This window comes from Trachymyrmex cornetzi, unplaced genomic scaffold (assembly GCF_001594075.2).
Source record: "Trachymyrmex cornetzi isolate Tcor2-1 unplaced genomic scaffold, Tcor1.1 scaffold147, whole genome shotgun sequence".
Taxonomy (NCBI): Eukaryota; Metazoa; Arthropoda; class Insecta; order Hymenoptera; family Formicidae; genus Trachymyrmex; species Trachymyrmex cornetzi.
The window spans coordinates 5,918,254-5,935,066 of NW_017296059.1; the positions used below are offsets into that span (position 1 = coordinate 5,918,254).

Genomic DNA, 16,813 nt, shown 5'->3' on the forward strand with positions numbered 1-16,813 from the left:
TCAACGCAAATCGCATTTGATCAACAGTTGTTGATGCTGTGTACATTATGCACGGATATAATAACTTTTGATACAATTAGTACGTTGCCTTTTTTTGTGCGCCAAGTAAAAAAGAAACTAGAAGATAGAGAAATTATCTTTGAGAAAAGTGCAATTAAACACTACTAAATTTATTTAAAAAATTATAAATTAGGATATAATAATTAAAACTTGTAAGAAGTCACTTTTTCAAAAAAGTTATTTTAATTTTAAATTATTTTAATTTTAAATCTTTAAAAAGAAAATTTTAAATAAATTGTGAAAAAAGTTTGATAGTACATGCAAACTATCTATTAAATGTATTTTTATTTTTTTCTAATATTATTTATTTGTACATAAACTAATTTGTTCTCAGTTGAATCATTATAATAATCTTACAGTGATATTCTTGAAGCTTCCACGGGTGCTTTCTATATAAAGATTATGCGTTTCGCGGGTTTTTTCCGTGTCCAGATTCATTCTGGAAATGCCAACATTTTGTAAACCTTGCAGTCTACTTCATCAGGCCGAGAAGCAGCCTGATACTGAGTTGTTCCTCCGGGCAGTTTTCTTTATATTACACTGCTTGTTGGAGCGGGAGGGAGGGATAATCTTATAGTGAATTAATTCTAATTATTCTTTGTAATCTTGTTTTTTAAGTATAAGTATAAGAAACGACAAATGAATTCAAATAATGTCTACCAAAAATTTAAAGAATGTGAAAAATATTATACGTATCTTTATAATATTTTTCATATTTTCTAGAATGTGGAAAAGCATACATGAACGAAGTGCATAATAAATTAGAACAAATTAATTTTTAATATATGTTCCTGAACTAACATTAATGTCTTTCAAAGTTTGAAGAATCAACTTACGAGCATTGATGCTAATGATCAGCAACGCTAGGAACTTAAGAGACACTTGAAAAATTGATGTCGACATTATCGACGAATTAATCAATTTCGTTATTATTAACCGAATACTAAAAGATGATCACAGCACACTTTAACAATGAAGACTCGTTCGGATCCGTCAACTCCTTCTGTTTTATGGCTGCTTTGCCGCAGATCAGAACATCTACTGACGATAATATCCATGATAGAGTGACCAGAGCCAGGGTCAACAACTGTCCCCACCATCGCTGTCAACAAGCTTCGCCAAGCTAATTACCAGGAGCGGATTGGTCGGAAAAAATTCCTATTTCTATAATCTGTAGTTAAAACCACAGACGTTTTTTGAGAAATAAAAGGAATTAAAGGAGCAAAACTTTTCCCTGTACCTATATTTTGAGTAAATTTTCGGTATAAAATTCTGTATTCTATTCTGTTAATTCTGTAGTAGATTCTGTTAATCATATATAAATATACGTTGAGCTATAATATATTATTTGATCTAATATATAGCTCAACAATATTAATATGTCACTGTGATATCAAAATTGACATACGATGCATATCACACACACACACAGTTTCATATTAATACTTACAAACATTACACTGATCCTTGCAATCTCCGATCTATTGGGATTTTCCCTGTAAATTCCAATACATTCCTAATTTAACTAGTGGTAACTTTCTTTCCTCGTTATTCACTTTCTTATCAACGTTATATTTTTTAATATAAATTTATCGTAAATGATTAGATTTATTTTGCATATATAATTTTGTATAATTTAACAAATAGAATATGTATATACTTGTAATATTTACATAAACAATTTATTCCAGTTACGCAGTTCAGTTTATCGTAAATCTGACATAATGAAATAATGCTTTTTTTTAGAGAGAGAAAATCCTAGATTCCTGAAAGATGTAAATGCTCTTCTCTTTGGAATGATCCTATTGCAGAAGTTTCCTCCTTCCTTTCGCAAAATATGTATTACATAAAAATTATCCTAGGGGATTAATAGTTTCAAGAAGGTGTTTTGATGTCACCAATCTCGCCAAAAAAGAAATTGAGCGTGAAGAATTGGTCTTATAATTGTGAATTGTGAAATTAATGTAAACAAATGGTATAAGCATGTCTTTATCTCAGTAACCTTATACCTTACGTTACTAATAGCTGACAACAGATCGATTATCTTAATATGCGCATTATCTATTCATATGTAATTAAAACATATAATAGCGTAATACACAGATCGTATCTTATATGCACTGACTTGCAAAAGTATTCGAAGTATCTTGCAGCATATGCATTAATTTATAAATTGAATGAAACAGTAATTATGCAAGATTTGCCTTGTTCCTGCAATAGTTCATGTGATCTAAATCACTTATCCCAGCAAACACCAAGTTACATGCAACGTACATATAATTTCCCATTCAACAATATAGCTGTAACATAACACACAATATTACAGTTAATTGTTAAATATAATAAGAAATTACAACCAACACCAATTTAAGTTACATTATATGTAACTTAAATTGGTGTTTGCTGGGATTCTAAATATACACCGTAAAAAAAAGAAATGCTCTATTATGTATTCTAAAAATTTGCGGAAGAAATTGTTTCCATTTTATATTTAATTGTTGCAGTTGTGAGTAATTTCAAACGCATTGACGTGCTTCCGCAAAGTGATTCATGTAGATTCCTCGATGAACGTGGAGAAAAACAGCTCGATGATGTTACGTATTTAACTGACGCAATTTAGATCTGACAATGCAAAATGGGAACACCCTGATTTCTCTAAGTGTTTTGTAATACGTTATATACTAAACACTTGCAGTATATATATATATATATATATGTATATCATAATGCATCTCATATATGACACATGAATTTCGTGAAAAGATCGGAAGTTGCGGTCGCATTTCCAAGAAGATCGCAATATTCGATTTTAATAAGTTCGCTCGAGTAAATTAAGAAATACGTTTTAGATCTAATAAAAATTCTAATCGTAGATTAGACTTAAATTAATTCAACGTGTCCTTGTTAATTAGTTTCATGAACAATAAACTGTGCTCGAAGAGATGGAGGAAATCCTACGAGATTAAAAACTTCCTACTAGATCTGATTTTTTAAATCGGCTTTACTAGATAATTACTTCCAGTAGTAAGATAGTAAGCACGTCAATGCGTTTGTAAGATAGGAAAATTCTGCGATTCTGTTTGAGTTTCCACTGAAAGATCTTTATTTTTACAACTTTGTTCCTTTCAGTTATAAATGATTTTTAATATAATAATACGTTTAATATGTATTTATTACAGATTTATTTATTTTTGAGAATGTTAATGACAAGCATTTTTATCACAATTGCAAGATTCAGATTTAAATTATTCCAGATAAAAAAATATCGATTGCGTATCTAAATAAAGTTAAACGCGAAGTTTTCCGCCAAGTAGGCAATGAATTTGTTTTCTACAGATAGAGCTGGACACTTTTACGGATGTATGGTGTTCAAGATCCATGTAGTGTACGCCGCAACCCTGCTGTAGACAGCAGGTGTTTTGGAAGCGCCACAGGATTTTGCGCCGAAAGAAACGATGCCGACGAAGTAATATTTAGGAGGCCCATTCAGGCTGTTAACTTGCATCAGAGGTCCACCACTGTCACCACCACAGGAATCGTGACCAGGAACGCCACCCACGCACATCTGCTGATCCTCCGATACTTCTGCATATCTCTTGAAAGCTATCACACATCCGTCCATCTCGACGATCGGCAGCTTGACAGTCTGCAGGATCATGCTAGGTTTCGGGTCATCTATTGATAATAAGACGCTTTGTAAATTTTTAGGAGATTATTAAAACGTGTAAATTCAAAATTTAAACAAAGGTATGAAGGTAAATATGAGACCAATCGGTTTAACGTGAATTTAAAAACTGTTAGATATTTTTCAGAAAACAATTAATTTAATCTACTTAGGAGTTTTTCCAACTATCTTTACAATGAAAATTCTTATTTTAAAATAAATTTTATGATATGTAAAAAAAAGTATGAAAAAATATAAAGTTTAATTTAAACTTATTAGCTTAGATTAATTTAAATGTCTTACTGATATCAAAAATTCCCCAACCGGCGACCTCCGCTGTTTCGCCGACGAAGTTCTTACTGAGGAGTTCACCGTTCACCATGCAAATCGGCTTTACGTGTTCTGTGTATAAATCGTAAAAAACGAGAAGCAGATTTACTTACGAGAATCAAAGTTGAGTCGATTGAAATTGATTAATGAAGATTAATCGATTTACAAACTCACCGTTATAAATCACCGGTTTGTTCAATCGTATTATGGCTATGTCATTTTTATATTCCGGCTTGTTATAACTCTCGTGGACAATTACCGATTCGGGCAGGAAATCTTGCACTGACTCCGCACAATATCCTTGCTCACAATCGGGATCAGTGAGGATGTTGTGTTCGCCCAAACGAACTCCACCAACCTTGAAACTTAGAGATATCTCCATATTTATTAAACAATACGAAGTCACATTCCATACAGCATTATAGAATTTACAACAATATCACTGCAAAATCTTTGTAATACTACAACATGCAACGTTGCTGCAATGTTGCAGCAGTGTTACTGCAACTTTTATGCAACTTTGTACTGTAGGGGATATATATAAATTACAGAAATATAAATTCTTAATTAAGATTAAAAATTCTCAAATAATCTGGAGCGTCTCTCCGATATTTCTATTTTAAACAGACTAATAAACACAGAAATTGTCGTACAATTTGCAAATTAATACAGTTTAATCAAGACATGCTTATTTCATTTCTTCTCACCTCAAAGACTAAAAATAATTATTTTCGATCGAACGCTTGTACTTGGTAAAATACATGGCAAAAGTCTCGTTTTTTTTTTCTTTTCCTTTTAATAATATTTTTTTATATTTATTTATTCTGTACGTACTTTTCAGGTAGATTCACTACGCAATGGGCAGCCGTGACTACGTATCGTCGACTAATTATTGTACCGCCGCATCTGTAGCTTAAGTCATTAGCATTCGGCATGCTGTATCCTATTCTCGCGATCCAAGGATACGCGCCGAGGCTGGCATTTTTACCACCAATAATGCGATCGCTGTTGGAATTACCGCAATTATTTTGCTCCAATAACGACCAGCTAGGATGTTTTCTTACATCGACTACAAACCGTTAAATTTATTATAACGTCATACGCTTTTAACAGGAACTATACTTAATAAAATTTCTTGATAAAAATCTTTTCGTTGCCATAGATTTGCTATAAATCATATATAATTTAAAAATAATAATTTGATTTTTTACTTATTTAAAATATTTTTGGAAAATTATTATGACTTTCTTATACATATAATTTATAAATTTATATTTAACATTAAAAGCGATATATTTGAATTTTTTACAGATTGTGTCCGAAGAAATTCAGTTTAAGTATTTTACTTTAAAAATTTAAACTACTTTTATTCATATAATGTATAAATCAATTTATATTGCGTCGACTCATGCATTCAGTTCTGATATTTTTAATTATAGAAAACTTACTTGTGGAGAATGCTGTATTGCATGAAAGTACAAGCATACAAAGTAGTGAGTATCGCATCCTGCCTGAAAGCTGGAAAACAAGTGAACAAGCAATTAAGTGAGAACTAATTTTATGATTATGTGATTTTATAAAGTTATTTTTTTCGTTAATTTTCATACAATCTTTTACATAACTTTACTACATCGATGTAGTTTTTATATTCTTTATATCCTTTTGTCAATACAATATTTTAGAATCTCTCTTCTTACTGTAAATTGCATTATGCACAAGCTATGCACTAAAATCCTCGTTCCTCATCGAGTGTTCTATTCGAACTACGTTCGGTATCGCTTAATTCGTTAACCTTCTACGTGTTCACCACCTTATCTCTACCGTGCAAATTGCATGACGGCTTAGCCGATTGATCTTTATAATCCATTCACTGCAACTGTGACATATACCTATGATATTAACTATTCTGATTATCCATTGCGGGCTTGAAGTATACTCCAAAGATGCCCATATTTTTTCTGGATGTTTATTGATTTATTATATTTCTTTTACGAAATGTAAAGTAAAAATTGTTATATTTCTTACAAAAAGTACGTCATAATTTGATTTTTTATAATCAAACTTACTATAGTACTAATAATTTTTAAATCAATTGCAAAACAAAACACTCAAGTTAATTTCGAAGACAAGAGATAATAAAAATTTATTCATCTTACAAATTGAAAGGACAAATATCTTGTAAGTGCATAGCAATTCAATGCCTCGATCATATATATTTTATGGCAATAAAAGATTTATATAATAAAACTGCCACGGAGTAAAAGATTATTAGATAGCAACAGGCAATGTTAAATTCTTCGCAATTATTATTTCTATACTTATCAGAAATAAATTTTAAAAAAACGCGAGAATTTAAAAGAAATATATAAAAAATGCAATTTTTCATAAGAGTCAAATAACTTTTTGAAAGCTAGAAAGATATCAATATCTCGGAAGACTAAATAAAATAAGATATCCAAGTCTAGGGAAGGTAACAAGTATCTCACTTACATTTCGTTTTGCAATTCGCTGCTATTTATTTTCTTAAAAATAATAATTACAAAAGGACGCCGTAGATAATATTTAGAATTAAGTATTACGCAAACTTCGCAATCATTTCAAGGGAGAATCTCCCTTCAATCTATGTACAGCTCGTAGGAACATTATCGTACAATATTTCTCTGTCGGCGGGAAGTGAACCTGAACCGAGGAACACTTCTAGACTGAGAAACAGTTTTAGATGAACCCTTCCCTCAGTCCCCCTGCGATATTGGAGAGCCGCGATCGCGTTTCGACGAGGCCTTCCCTTTGCCCTTGGATTTGGTCTCTCGTTTCCGGCTGATCGACGAGGTTGACGTGGTCGAGGCAGAGTCGGCTGGACTAGAGTGACTGGAACCCTCCCGGTCCCACCTCGTCAACGTGTCTCGCAGATTTTGGCCGTCGTTCTCCTCGTACGTATCCACGTCAACATGCAGATTGTCCTGACCGTTGGACTCCAGATTGGCGCGTATCTCCCTGCGCTGTTCGTCGGTATGCTGGGGACATCGTACTGATCTGGTACACAGCTTCTTCGTGTGCTCAGACACGACGCCGCAGATTTGCGTGAGCAGCGCCCGCTTGTCCACGAGCGACATATTCTCGTAATTCGATGGCGAGCTTTCGTTGCTGCTGTGCACGTTGTGTTCGCTGCCGACGACATTGGTGGTCTCGCCGTTCCTCTGCGAGCCGCTGCCGCCAGCCGCGCCCTGTTGCTTTTGCTGCTTGCTGGAACGCTTGCTAACACCATTGCGATCCTTGCGTGGGCGTTTACGCTTGTTGCCGCTATCGTTGGTCAGGCTCCAGTCAACGTCATCATCGTCGTCGCTCAATACTCCGCCGTAGTTGTTAAGGTCCTTGGAATTGTTCGCGATACGAAGTGATGCAATACGCGAACTGTTCCTCCCCATGCCCATACATTTTGCTAAATGAGTAGCGAATCTACAAGCTGCCACACCACGTTCGCAATTTGGACAGTTGCATTCCTGAGATTTCTTCATTGGATGCTGACCGAACACGTCTAGGCCGGGCGAATCTAATACAGAAAATGGAAGTTATAAAATTGTACAAAGAATAAAACAAAATTATAAAAGTTATATACATTATATAGATTTAGAAATTTTCCATCTTCCCAAGCATTTGAAACTCTCCCTGCCCACACAACATGAAATATTTTAGAAATATTTCCAAAATATTTCGTTGCAAGATTTGAAATATTTCAGAAATTTTTCAAGAAATCTTTTTGAACTATATGTTCAGGAAATCCGAGTTTTTGAAATATCCTTTTTCTTACAATATTTGTACAGTATTTCTAAAATATTTTACTGAAATGTTTAGAAAATGTTTTACATAAATATTTTACTCCTTGCGGGTGATCACTGAAAGTTTGTTATGTTTGTAAGTACCGACAATGGCGTAGGATTTATCATCGGGAATGCCTTCTTCGACGTCGGAATTGCCAGTCTTGGTTATACGGTGTATGTCGAATACGAAACCCATCAGAACGTCATCCAACAAGTCTTCGTAAATTTCCTTTGTGGCTGCTTCAACATTCTCTGGCTTGCTCATGAAATCCACGAAACGTCGATTCAAGTCCTGCATCCTTTCCTCAGTCACAGACATACTGAATTTGTGATTGAGCAATTTGTTTCTATCTAGACTAAATATAGAAAAATATAAGGACAATTAGCGACTGATTAATCAAGGTATCAATTCCACTAGTTTTTGATGGCTTGTTAAGATAACTTAGAAATATTAAAATTTGCAAAAATTAACAGTAAATTAATGAGTTTGTAAAAATAATCATGCATTCAAAATTCAGTTTTTTAAATATGTATATACAAAATTTCAAAAATATGACAACAAAAAACCTAATCCTTTCTAAATTTAATAAATAATTATGATAAATAATCAATAATAAAATAGATAATAAATAAATAAATAAAATTAATTCTTCCCGCGGAAGATTTAATAACGAAATTCAGAGCGTCAGTCGTGGGAACATCGGTAAAATATTTGCCGATACTTGCGGGACACCCGGTATAGCACAGACAGGGTTCTAACCTAAAAAGGGAGAAACGGCAACAAATTGGCGACGTGGGGCAATCCAGGGTGAGCACCGTCGGGACGAGATGGCGGAGCAACCGGATGTTTTTCGTTCTTCCGGTTCTCCGCGAAGAAGACGTGCGGAGCGCCGTCACCGCCGATATCCGACGCCGCTCCGTTGGCTCTTGGTTACGGACGACACCTGCGCGACGACATGCGCGTCCAGTCGTCACGTGTTCCTCGTCGCGTCGCCCGTCGACCGTCGACGGAATGACGGATGCGGAGCGTCGGAAGACGCGAGCAATGACGGCACGAAGGAACGCTCCCTTCGCGCGGCGATTTCTGCCCGCAGCTTTATATATAGGTTGGAGAAAAACCCTTCGGTCTCTCTCCCTTTCGCGAAGAAAACAACGCTCAATTGGCGATTGCTGCTGATTGCTGCGCGTTGAGTCGCAGACGCACCCTCGGTGCAGACGCACCTTTCCGATTTCTTTCCTACTGCGAAACGCTCCTTCTAGGAAAATGCGAGTAGGGGAACAGATAAATATCTAATTAATTCTATATAATTATATCCGATCGTTATCTCATTATTCAACAGCATTGATTGCACTTCTTGGACCCGTTATAAGGATCGTAAATCGTGCGATGAAAAGGCGGAGCAGAGCGGAGGAACTTCGAGCCACGTGGCCGTGTTTTCTTACTCCGAAACGGAATGAATAACGTCCGGAGCTATGCTGAGAAAAAAAGAGGAGGAAGGCAATAATTGGCGATTCGTTTCGAAATGTATTGAAAAATAATTGAAAATTTGTAATTTCAACGTGAAATGTAGATTAATATAGATACTAATATAGATATCTATATCTATATTATGTAGGTATTATATGTTAATAATTATTTATTATTGTTACATTATAGATATTTATTTTTAGTACATTTTGGCACGCGCTTTTGGACTCGAGATCGTCGAGCATGTCGATTGGCCGTCGATTTGGGAGTTCTAGGAACTTCAAATGATCTCACATCCCACAGCCAATCCGCAGCCATATTTGGCAACTTCTCGCGAGATGCGATTTCGTGACAAATTAACCAACTTTCTCTTTTTGAAACGCATCTATATTCTAATGTATGTACATAAATAGAGAAATATTTGTCGCGTTGCATGCTCCAACATGCTCCAACATGTTCCTGCCATAGTTCCTACTCACTTTAATGAATACATTGGAGTAAGTAGGAGCTATGAGGTTTGTTCGCGTCGCATGCTCCAACATGTTCCAACATACTCCTACCATAGCTCCTACTCACTCTATCAAGCGCGTTGGAGCGAGTAGGAGCTATGGTAGGAGCATATTGGAACATATCGGAGCATGCGACGCGAACAAACCCATGATAGGAGCATGCGACGCGACAAACCTCTTTACAGAAACACGTGAATGATTCAAAGGCTGCATTCAACAGAACACAATAGTTTTGCAACCGTTTCATGATTGTCTGCTGAGATAGGATCATTCTTCTAGATTTAAAAATATAATCCAATCAGTGCGAAGAAAACTTCCAACAGTTGCAAGATAAACGTTCTACTGGAAGCAACCAAAGTTAAAGCGAGTAAATCGTATTTTCAAGCATTGTTGACTCTGCAAAGTTTTTAAATTCAGAAAAGTATCCAGAGGTATATCCTTTTTTCTTTAAAATATACGTTTAACCTTTAAAGGCTATACAGGCTATAAAATACAATGAATTTTTAGGAATTCTGTAAGAATATCTAAGTTTGGAAATACATCCGTCCTAATTAACGTAATGGCACGAAATAGGAAATTCGCAAAATTTTACACGTCGTATTATTGCATGTAAAGGACGATTCCTAGAAGCAGATATTTCCTGTTTGTGTTTTCTCTCGGAGGAAGGTAGATTTGAGCACCACTGAAGTCATGTATAGGAGACCCAAATGACCCAATAGCGAACGAGCAGGCTAGAAGCAACAAATTGTTGTTGCCGTGGTGGGAATATTACACCACCATGCTTGTCCGTTCGGATGGTTCAGAGGTTTTTGCTCTGACAAACTGATTTCCATCACTAATTGATCGTCGCCGAGGAGGATCGTTCCTCATCTTCAGCGACGACGTGACGCAGACAAGATCGCTTGAGAGAGAGAACACGAAAAACAGCGGACGTATGGAAGGTAGTGACGCGCCCCTTGACGTAGGCCATTTTACGTAGCATCGGGACTGATGAAAGGGCCTGTTCCTTCAGGGGCAAACGCATTCACTCGCTCTCCCTTTTCACGTATTCATTTGAACGGATCTCAATCGAAAGCACAAGGTTGGCCTTATGATCAGATATTATCTCTTGGGTATGAGTGACTGATATTCAAAATGTTGCTTATTGCTTGCAGATGTTCTTAATGTGGAATGAAAGCAGAGAGTAAGAATAGACTGGTTTATCTAAAGGAAAAATCTCTCATACAATTGAATAAGAAAATTGGAGATAGAAATTATTACGTGACACAATGGCAAATGGAATAGAGAAGATAGGTGAGTAAAATTGATTTAGATTTCTCTTTATTAATGCGAGATATAGGACATCACGTGCTTTCGAAATCATTTGCGAATGATTTATATATGGTAGATTATAAAATTTGTATCCCCCTACTCTATTCAAATAAACAAATTGAAATCAATACATTAAGAGCTGACTTTGTAAGCTTCTTATATATATTTTCTTATATATTTATGCAAAGATTATATATCCAAATATTCTTTATTTTATACAGTATTTAAATTACTAATAAATAATTAAGATTGAAAAGTTACGTACACATTAGAGAGACAGTTTGATTACTGAATGAATTAATATACATATTAAAATAATATATGGAAGTTAAGATTACGCAAGAATTGATAAATTTAATTTTATTTGATTTAATATGTTATTTATGTTCAGGAATTTCTTTCTTTTAAATGATTCAACAAATTTTCTTGCAGAAATCCTAAAGATTGAGCAGTGTAGTGATGATTTAATTGAGGATGAAACCAATGGGATCATGTTTGGTAATTTGATCATTCAAAAGTAAAATGTTTAATACTGTAATAATTCTAAATATCTAAAATAATATGAATATTCTGATTTTGCAGATATGGACCTCTCACAAGATGAATCTTTAGTTGTGACTGACAGTGCAGCCATTGACGAAAAGAAAAGTAATTATATTTTGTATATACATTAAGAATTGTACAATCTTATTAAGTTCTTAGATATTTTTAGACAATTAAGGATGTCTTAGAACTTAAATATGATTGTACAATCTTTGATGAGGTTGATAGATTGCTTTTAATTTCTGGCAACTGTGTACTTTTTAAAACTAAATTAATTTTGAGGTACATCTTGTATGTCTTTAAATATATTCATAATTTCTGCAAATTATAAATATATTCGTAATTCCCGCAAAATTACATAATACAGTTTTGATAATATGTTTTATTTTATTTTGTTAGGCGTGGTTATTTCAATTGTAACCGATTATCAATGTGTGACATGTCAACGTATTTTCCAATCAAAGGACGTAAGTTATAAGTTTTTAAAATTATATTTTATATATCTGTTATTTCTCATGCTTTTCGTTTCTTTTAATAATTTATGTCTTATAATTCTGAGACAGATGTTGAAGAAGCATGTAGACACATGCAGAGAGGAAGATGACTCAAACAACATGCTTGATAATATAGTAAGTTACGATTCAGAAGAAGAGGAAGAGAATGAAGATGATCCACTTTTAAATGCTGAAGGTTTGTGGCTATGCATTAAAGATTATCTGTTCACTCTCACAATACAAAGAATCTTACAATCTATCTATACTTAGATTCGGATTCTAAGGGCCAAAAAAATAACAATGAAAAACCTCTCATCAAGCCCGTGCTCGAAACACAATGCCATTGCTGTGCGGAAGACTTAAAGACGGCCCATAGCGGCGGACAATACAAGTGTTCACATTGTGATCTCAGCTTCAAGAAAAAAGCATCTCTGGAAAGACACGATGTAGTCATACATTGGGTATGCGATTCGTGCACATGCAATGAATGCGGTTCTCTTTTTCGTGATAAAAAAGCTTTAAATAAGCATCGCTATACGACACACGGAGATCGCAAAATTTTTAAGTATGTTCATATCAGCATGCATTTAAGTTATTTTCATTAAATGTAAAATTATTGCTATAAAATCCGAACTCAATACTTCATAATAATTTCTCTCATTTTCTATTACAGTGTTTTTATTAATCAATCTAAGATTTATATTTTTACACAAAATTTTATTTTTAGGTGTGTTCCTTGCGACACTTATTTCTCTCGAAGCTATCACTTAAATCGACATATAATGCAATCTGGTTGTCACGGTAACATACTTAATAAATTCAGTTGTCAAGTAAGTACACGATTATTTACTGATAATTCTTTAAACTTAGAGATTATAATGATTAGAGATTCTAGAAAATTAGACATTATAATAATCGAATGAACAATGTTGTAGGTTTGCAAGAAAGACTTTACGCGTAAGGATAACTTGCGGGAACACCTGCGTACTCACGCGGGCACGCCTCAGAGACAAAAGAAGAAATGCAACTACTGCCCGAAAGAATTCTTTACGTACCAACAATTGTTGGTACACGAACGCATGCATACGGGAGAGCGACCAGTCCAATGCGATTTATGTCCGAAGACATTCCTGTCGCCGCTCGCGCTGAAAAAGCATCGTCGTGTACACACCGGAGAGAAGCCGTTTGAATGTAAATACGTAAGTATTTTTTATCAAGTTGATGCAGTTACAAGTGCAAGTATTTACACAATTCTTTACATATTTATCTTGATAATGATTAAGTATAGAAATAATAACACTAAATTTTATTGTGTCATTTTATATTACAAGCCAGCTAAACGGACATATATTTGTAAGTTTTTAATCGTCCATAAATCGGTACTGAATTGAAGAGGTTTCTAGATACATAAAATACGCGTAGGTTCTACTTTACAACAGCAATTAATTTCTATTAATGCCTTTTTACGCGAATACTAATACAAGTGTTTGCGTTGTCAGTGTCAGAGAAAATTTGCCGCTCGCGAAACGCTGAATCGTCACCTACGGACGCACACGGGTGAAAAACCACATGTGTGTCAGTACTGTGGCAAATCGTTTATTCAAGCAGCGCAATTAAGAGCACATGTGTTTCATCATACTGGAGAAAATGGTTTCTACTGTGATGTGTGCGACAAGGCATTTAATCGGAAGGCGCGTTTGAACATCCACAAGAAGTTCGTACACGAGGGAGCGATTCCATTTACGTGTGAAGTCTGCGATAAGGGTTTCACGCGAAAGGAGGACTTGATGAAACACAAACTGTTACACACTGGCATTAAACGTAAGCTATATTTATGTTATAAAAGAGAATTATTACAAAAAACAATGTATATAATATTTTTGAAATACGTCGCACACTTCACTCGTTTTATTGTATTATACATAAATTTCTTTTTGTATTACGTTTCAGCGTTCAAATGCGACAAGTGTTCAAAGGCCTTCTCGGTGAAGTCGTCGTTGCAAGCGCACCTCAACACTCACAGACGCGAACCGCCCCAGTCATGCGTTGAATGCAATAGAGTATTTATTCGACAAGATTGTCTGATGCGACATATTCGGGCGAAGCATCGGGAACTGTTGGAGGACGTAATGAACGAGGTCGAGAAGAAACATTTGCAAACGCAATTGTATAACATCGCATCGACCGCTGCTGCCAAAATGAAAACCGGCAAATCTAGAAGACTCTCCACCGATGAGTTGTTGAAAGCCATTGTAGATCTTTTGAGATTACTTATCGATGAGGAAACATTACAGGTATAATCTTACATAGTTTTATGTTTACACAACTTTATTATTACGCATGGATTACCGCGTTGTTAAGTGCTCTCAATTGCCAGATATTTAACTTTCTTTATTGCTATTATCTCGAGAGTCCAAATTTATACTTTATGTTACAGGTATAAGTCTTTTAATTTAATTTAATTTTGTTACATCTTTTAAATTAATTGTACTAATTTAATACCGGCAGCTATTTGGTTGGCCGGATGCTCCAATACAAGACGTCCTCGAGGCTGTAATTAGAAGATGCGGACATGAGCCGATGACATCGGAGACCAACATGGTGTTTACTGAGAGGCTGCGACAAAACGTCAAGCTTCTATTCACTGTCGTCGTCGACACGGTGAATGACGAAATAGTGAAATCTCTCTTGACAACGAAAACGGTGGACGATGTCATTCTTCACGTTTTAGAAATATCTAATCAAAATTAGGAACAAAAAAATATTACACAAGCGACAATCATATTTTTTTGAATACTTATGTGACCAATTTTTGAATATTTTAAGATTTATACGAACATATAAAAAACAAAAAAGGGAGTCTTGGATAACAAACTTACATCAGTTATCGAAAAACATAACTAGTAAATTGGTTTAAAAATTTTGAAGTTTAGTGCATAATTATATACGAGTTTATTATCATATATAATTTAATTATATTATAATTTAATTATAATTTAATTTTATTATAATTTAATGCGTGTCTTTTTGAATATTTTAAGGTTTATTTGCGCAAATCATTGTTAGATCGATTTATTTTCAATCAATATACAAAAAAGAGAGATTTGGATATCAAACCTATATCAGTTATCGAAAAACATAACTAGTAAATTGATTTGAAAATTTTGAAGTTTAGCATAATTATATACGAGTTTACCGTCGTATATAATTTAATTATATTATAATTTAATGCGTTTTTGAATATTTTAAGGTTTATTTGCGCAAATCATTATTAGACCGATTTATTTTCGATCAATATACATTATGTTTATTATACGTTACACATATTGCTCGATGGCTGACTTCTATTATGGTGAATTCGGTCACTCGCTCCACATTGGATTATAATATACACGTTGAAAAGGCTGCTTTATATAAAATATCTAAATGCAATGGCATAATGTAATCAACTTCGATAATGAAATAGTATATATTCTACTAAATAACATGTTATTATTTAATTATTTAAAGTATTCATATACTTTTTACATTTAATTTAAATTCTGCTATTTTCATATATATAGCAGTTTTTTGTATGCATTAATTTGGTGTTATGTGAGTGACCGAGTTTGCTATTAGATTTACAATTATTCTTATGCGAGAAATCGCGACTTTGATTATGATTTAGTGTACAAACAAAATTTATATTATCGCGCACATACAGTAAGAGCAAAAAGTATTTGTATAAGAAGATTTGTTATAAAAAAGTCTTATTTGTAGAAAATAAATATTAATTAGCAATTTTATACAATGAATATTCTGTTCTAACAAACAAACAAGCTTTGCATGTATGCTATGATGATTTTAGCTAAATGTTTCGTCTGTATGAATTCTTTTTGAACATTCAAACAATACAATTTTTAATTTTCGTTTATTTTCAGATAATTTATATTATATAATTAATACATATCTTTTTGGTATACATAATTTTAAGAAACACAGTCTATTTTATTCTTTATAAATAAATTGTTAATTATCCAACAAGGAATGTCAATTAAACGTCGAATCGACGTCAAATTGATGTTGAAATCATCGTATTTATCAATACGACATTAATGAGACATCAATACGATGACTCATTTCTCGCTGGATAATATTTACTTTTTAAACATTACTTTAAATACGAAGCGCCACTATGGTCTGAATGTTAAGATGTTGAACTATTATATATATTCATATTAAATGAATTCATTTCAGCAATTACGTGCCGATATGATTGTCGGACTTTCAACGCAATCAATCTGAAATATTAATAATCTCCTCAAATTTCCCAAATTTAATCTTAAAAAACTGTAATAAACTTATTGCAAAAAATATTGCTTCGGCCGGGAGTCGTACCCAGATCTCTTGCATTCCGTGCGAGCGTCCTACAGTTTTTTAAGATTAAATTTGGGAAATTTGGGGGGATTATTAATATTTCAGATTAATTGCGTTGAAAGTCCGACAACCATATCGGCACGCAATTATAATTTCTGAAATTAATTCATTTAAATAAAACGGTCTTATTTCTAATCTTATTATTACTTTTTAAAAGTAAAATTAAAAAAAAAATGTTTTCTCTGTACGAATACTTTTTG

The 16,813-nt window shown here is 33.9% G+C and overlaps 3 protein-coding genes and 1 pseudogene across 3 annotated transcripts in view; 2 read left to right on the top strand and 2 right to left on the bottom strand.

The window, feature by feature from the left end:
- The window catches only part of LOC108757722 (serine protease easter), a 7,954-nt gene extending 2,128 nt beyond the window's left edge, over positions 1-5,826 (bottom strand). Inside the window, exons 1-6 of the mRNA XM_018502237.1 lie at positions 5,752-5,826; positions 5,503-5,572; positions 4,889-5,123; positions 4,229-4,419; positions 4,028-4,126; positions 3,417-3,735 (exon numbers count right to left, since the gene is read on the bottom strand). Of these exons, the coding sequence (XP_018357739.1) occupies positions 3,417-3,735; positions 4,028-4,126; positions 4,229-4,419; positions 4,889-5,123; positions 5,503-5,572; positions 5,752-5,763 (926 nt within the window). The 5' untranslated portion in view covers positions 5,764-5,826. The remainder of the gene's footprint in view (positions 1-3,416; positions 3,736-4,027; positions 4,127-4,228; positions 4,420-4,888; positions 5,124-5,502; positions 5,573-5,751) is intronic.
- A 727-nt stretch (positions 5,827-6,553) lies between these two features.
- On the bottom strand, positions 6,554-9,120 carry Sgf11 (SAGA associated factor 11kDa). The gene is made up of 3 exons (XM_018502236.1): positions 8,633-9,120; positions 7,975-8,228; positions 6,554-7,604 (listed from the first exon to the last, which is right to left on the bottom strand). Exons 2-3 carry the CDS (start codon positions 8,189-8,191, stop codon positions 6,787-6,789), a joined length of 1,035 nt encoding a protein of 344 aa, XP_018357738.1. The 5' UTR covers positions 8,192-8,228; positions 8,633-9,120; the 3' UTR covers positions 6,554-6,786.
- Positions 8,714-9,696, top strand: LOC108757723 (uncharacterized; annotated as a pseudogene).
- Positions 9,697-10,557: 861 nt separating this feature from the next.
- Positions 10,558-14,996, top strand: LOC108757718 (gastrula zinc finger protein XlCGF57.1). Its single transcript, XM_018502233.1, has 12 exons — positions 10,558-10,930; positions 11,004-11,142; positions 11,593-11,658; positions 11,743-11,808; positions 12,103-12,170; positions 12,267-12,393; positions 12,468-12,762; positions 12,925-13,027; positions 13,133-13,396; positions 13,697-14,018; positions 14,148-14,491; positions 14,706-14,996. Exons 2-12 carry the CDS (start codon positions 11,118-11,120, stop codon positions 14,946-14,948), a joined length of 1,923 nt encoding a protein of 640 aa, XP_018357735.1. The 5' UTR covers positions 10,558-10,930; positions 11,004-11,117; the 3' UTR covers positions 14,949-14,996.
- The last annotated feature ends 1,817 nt before the right edge of the window (positions 14,997-16,813 follow it).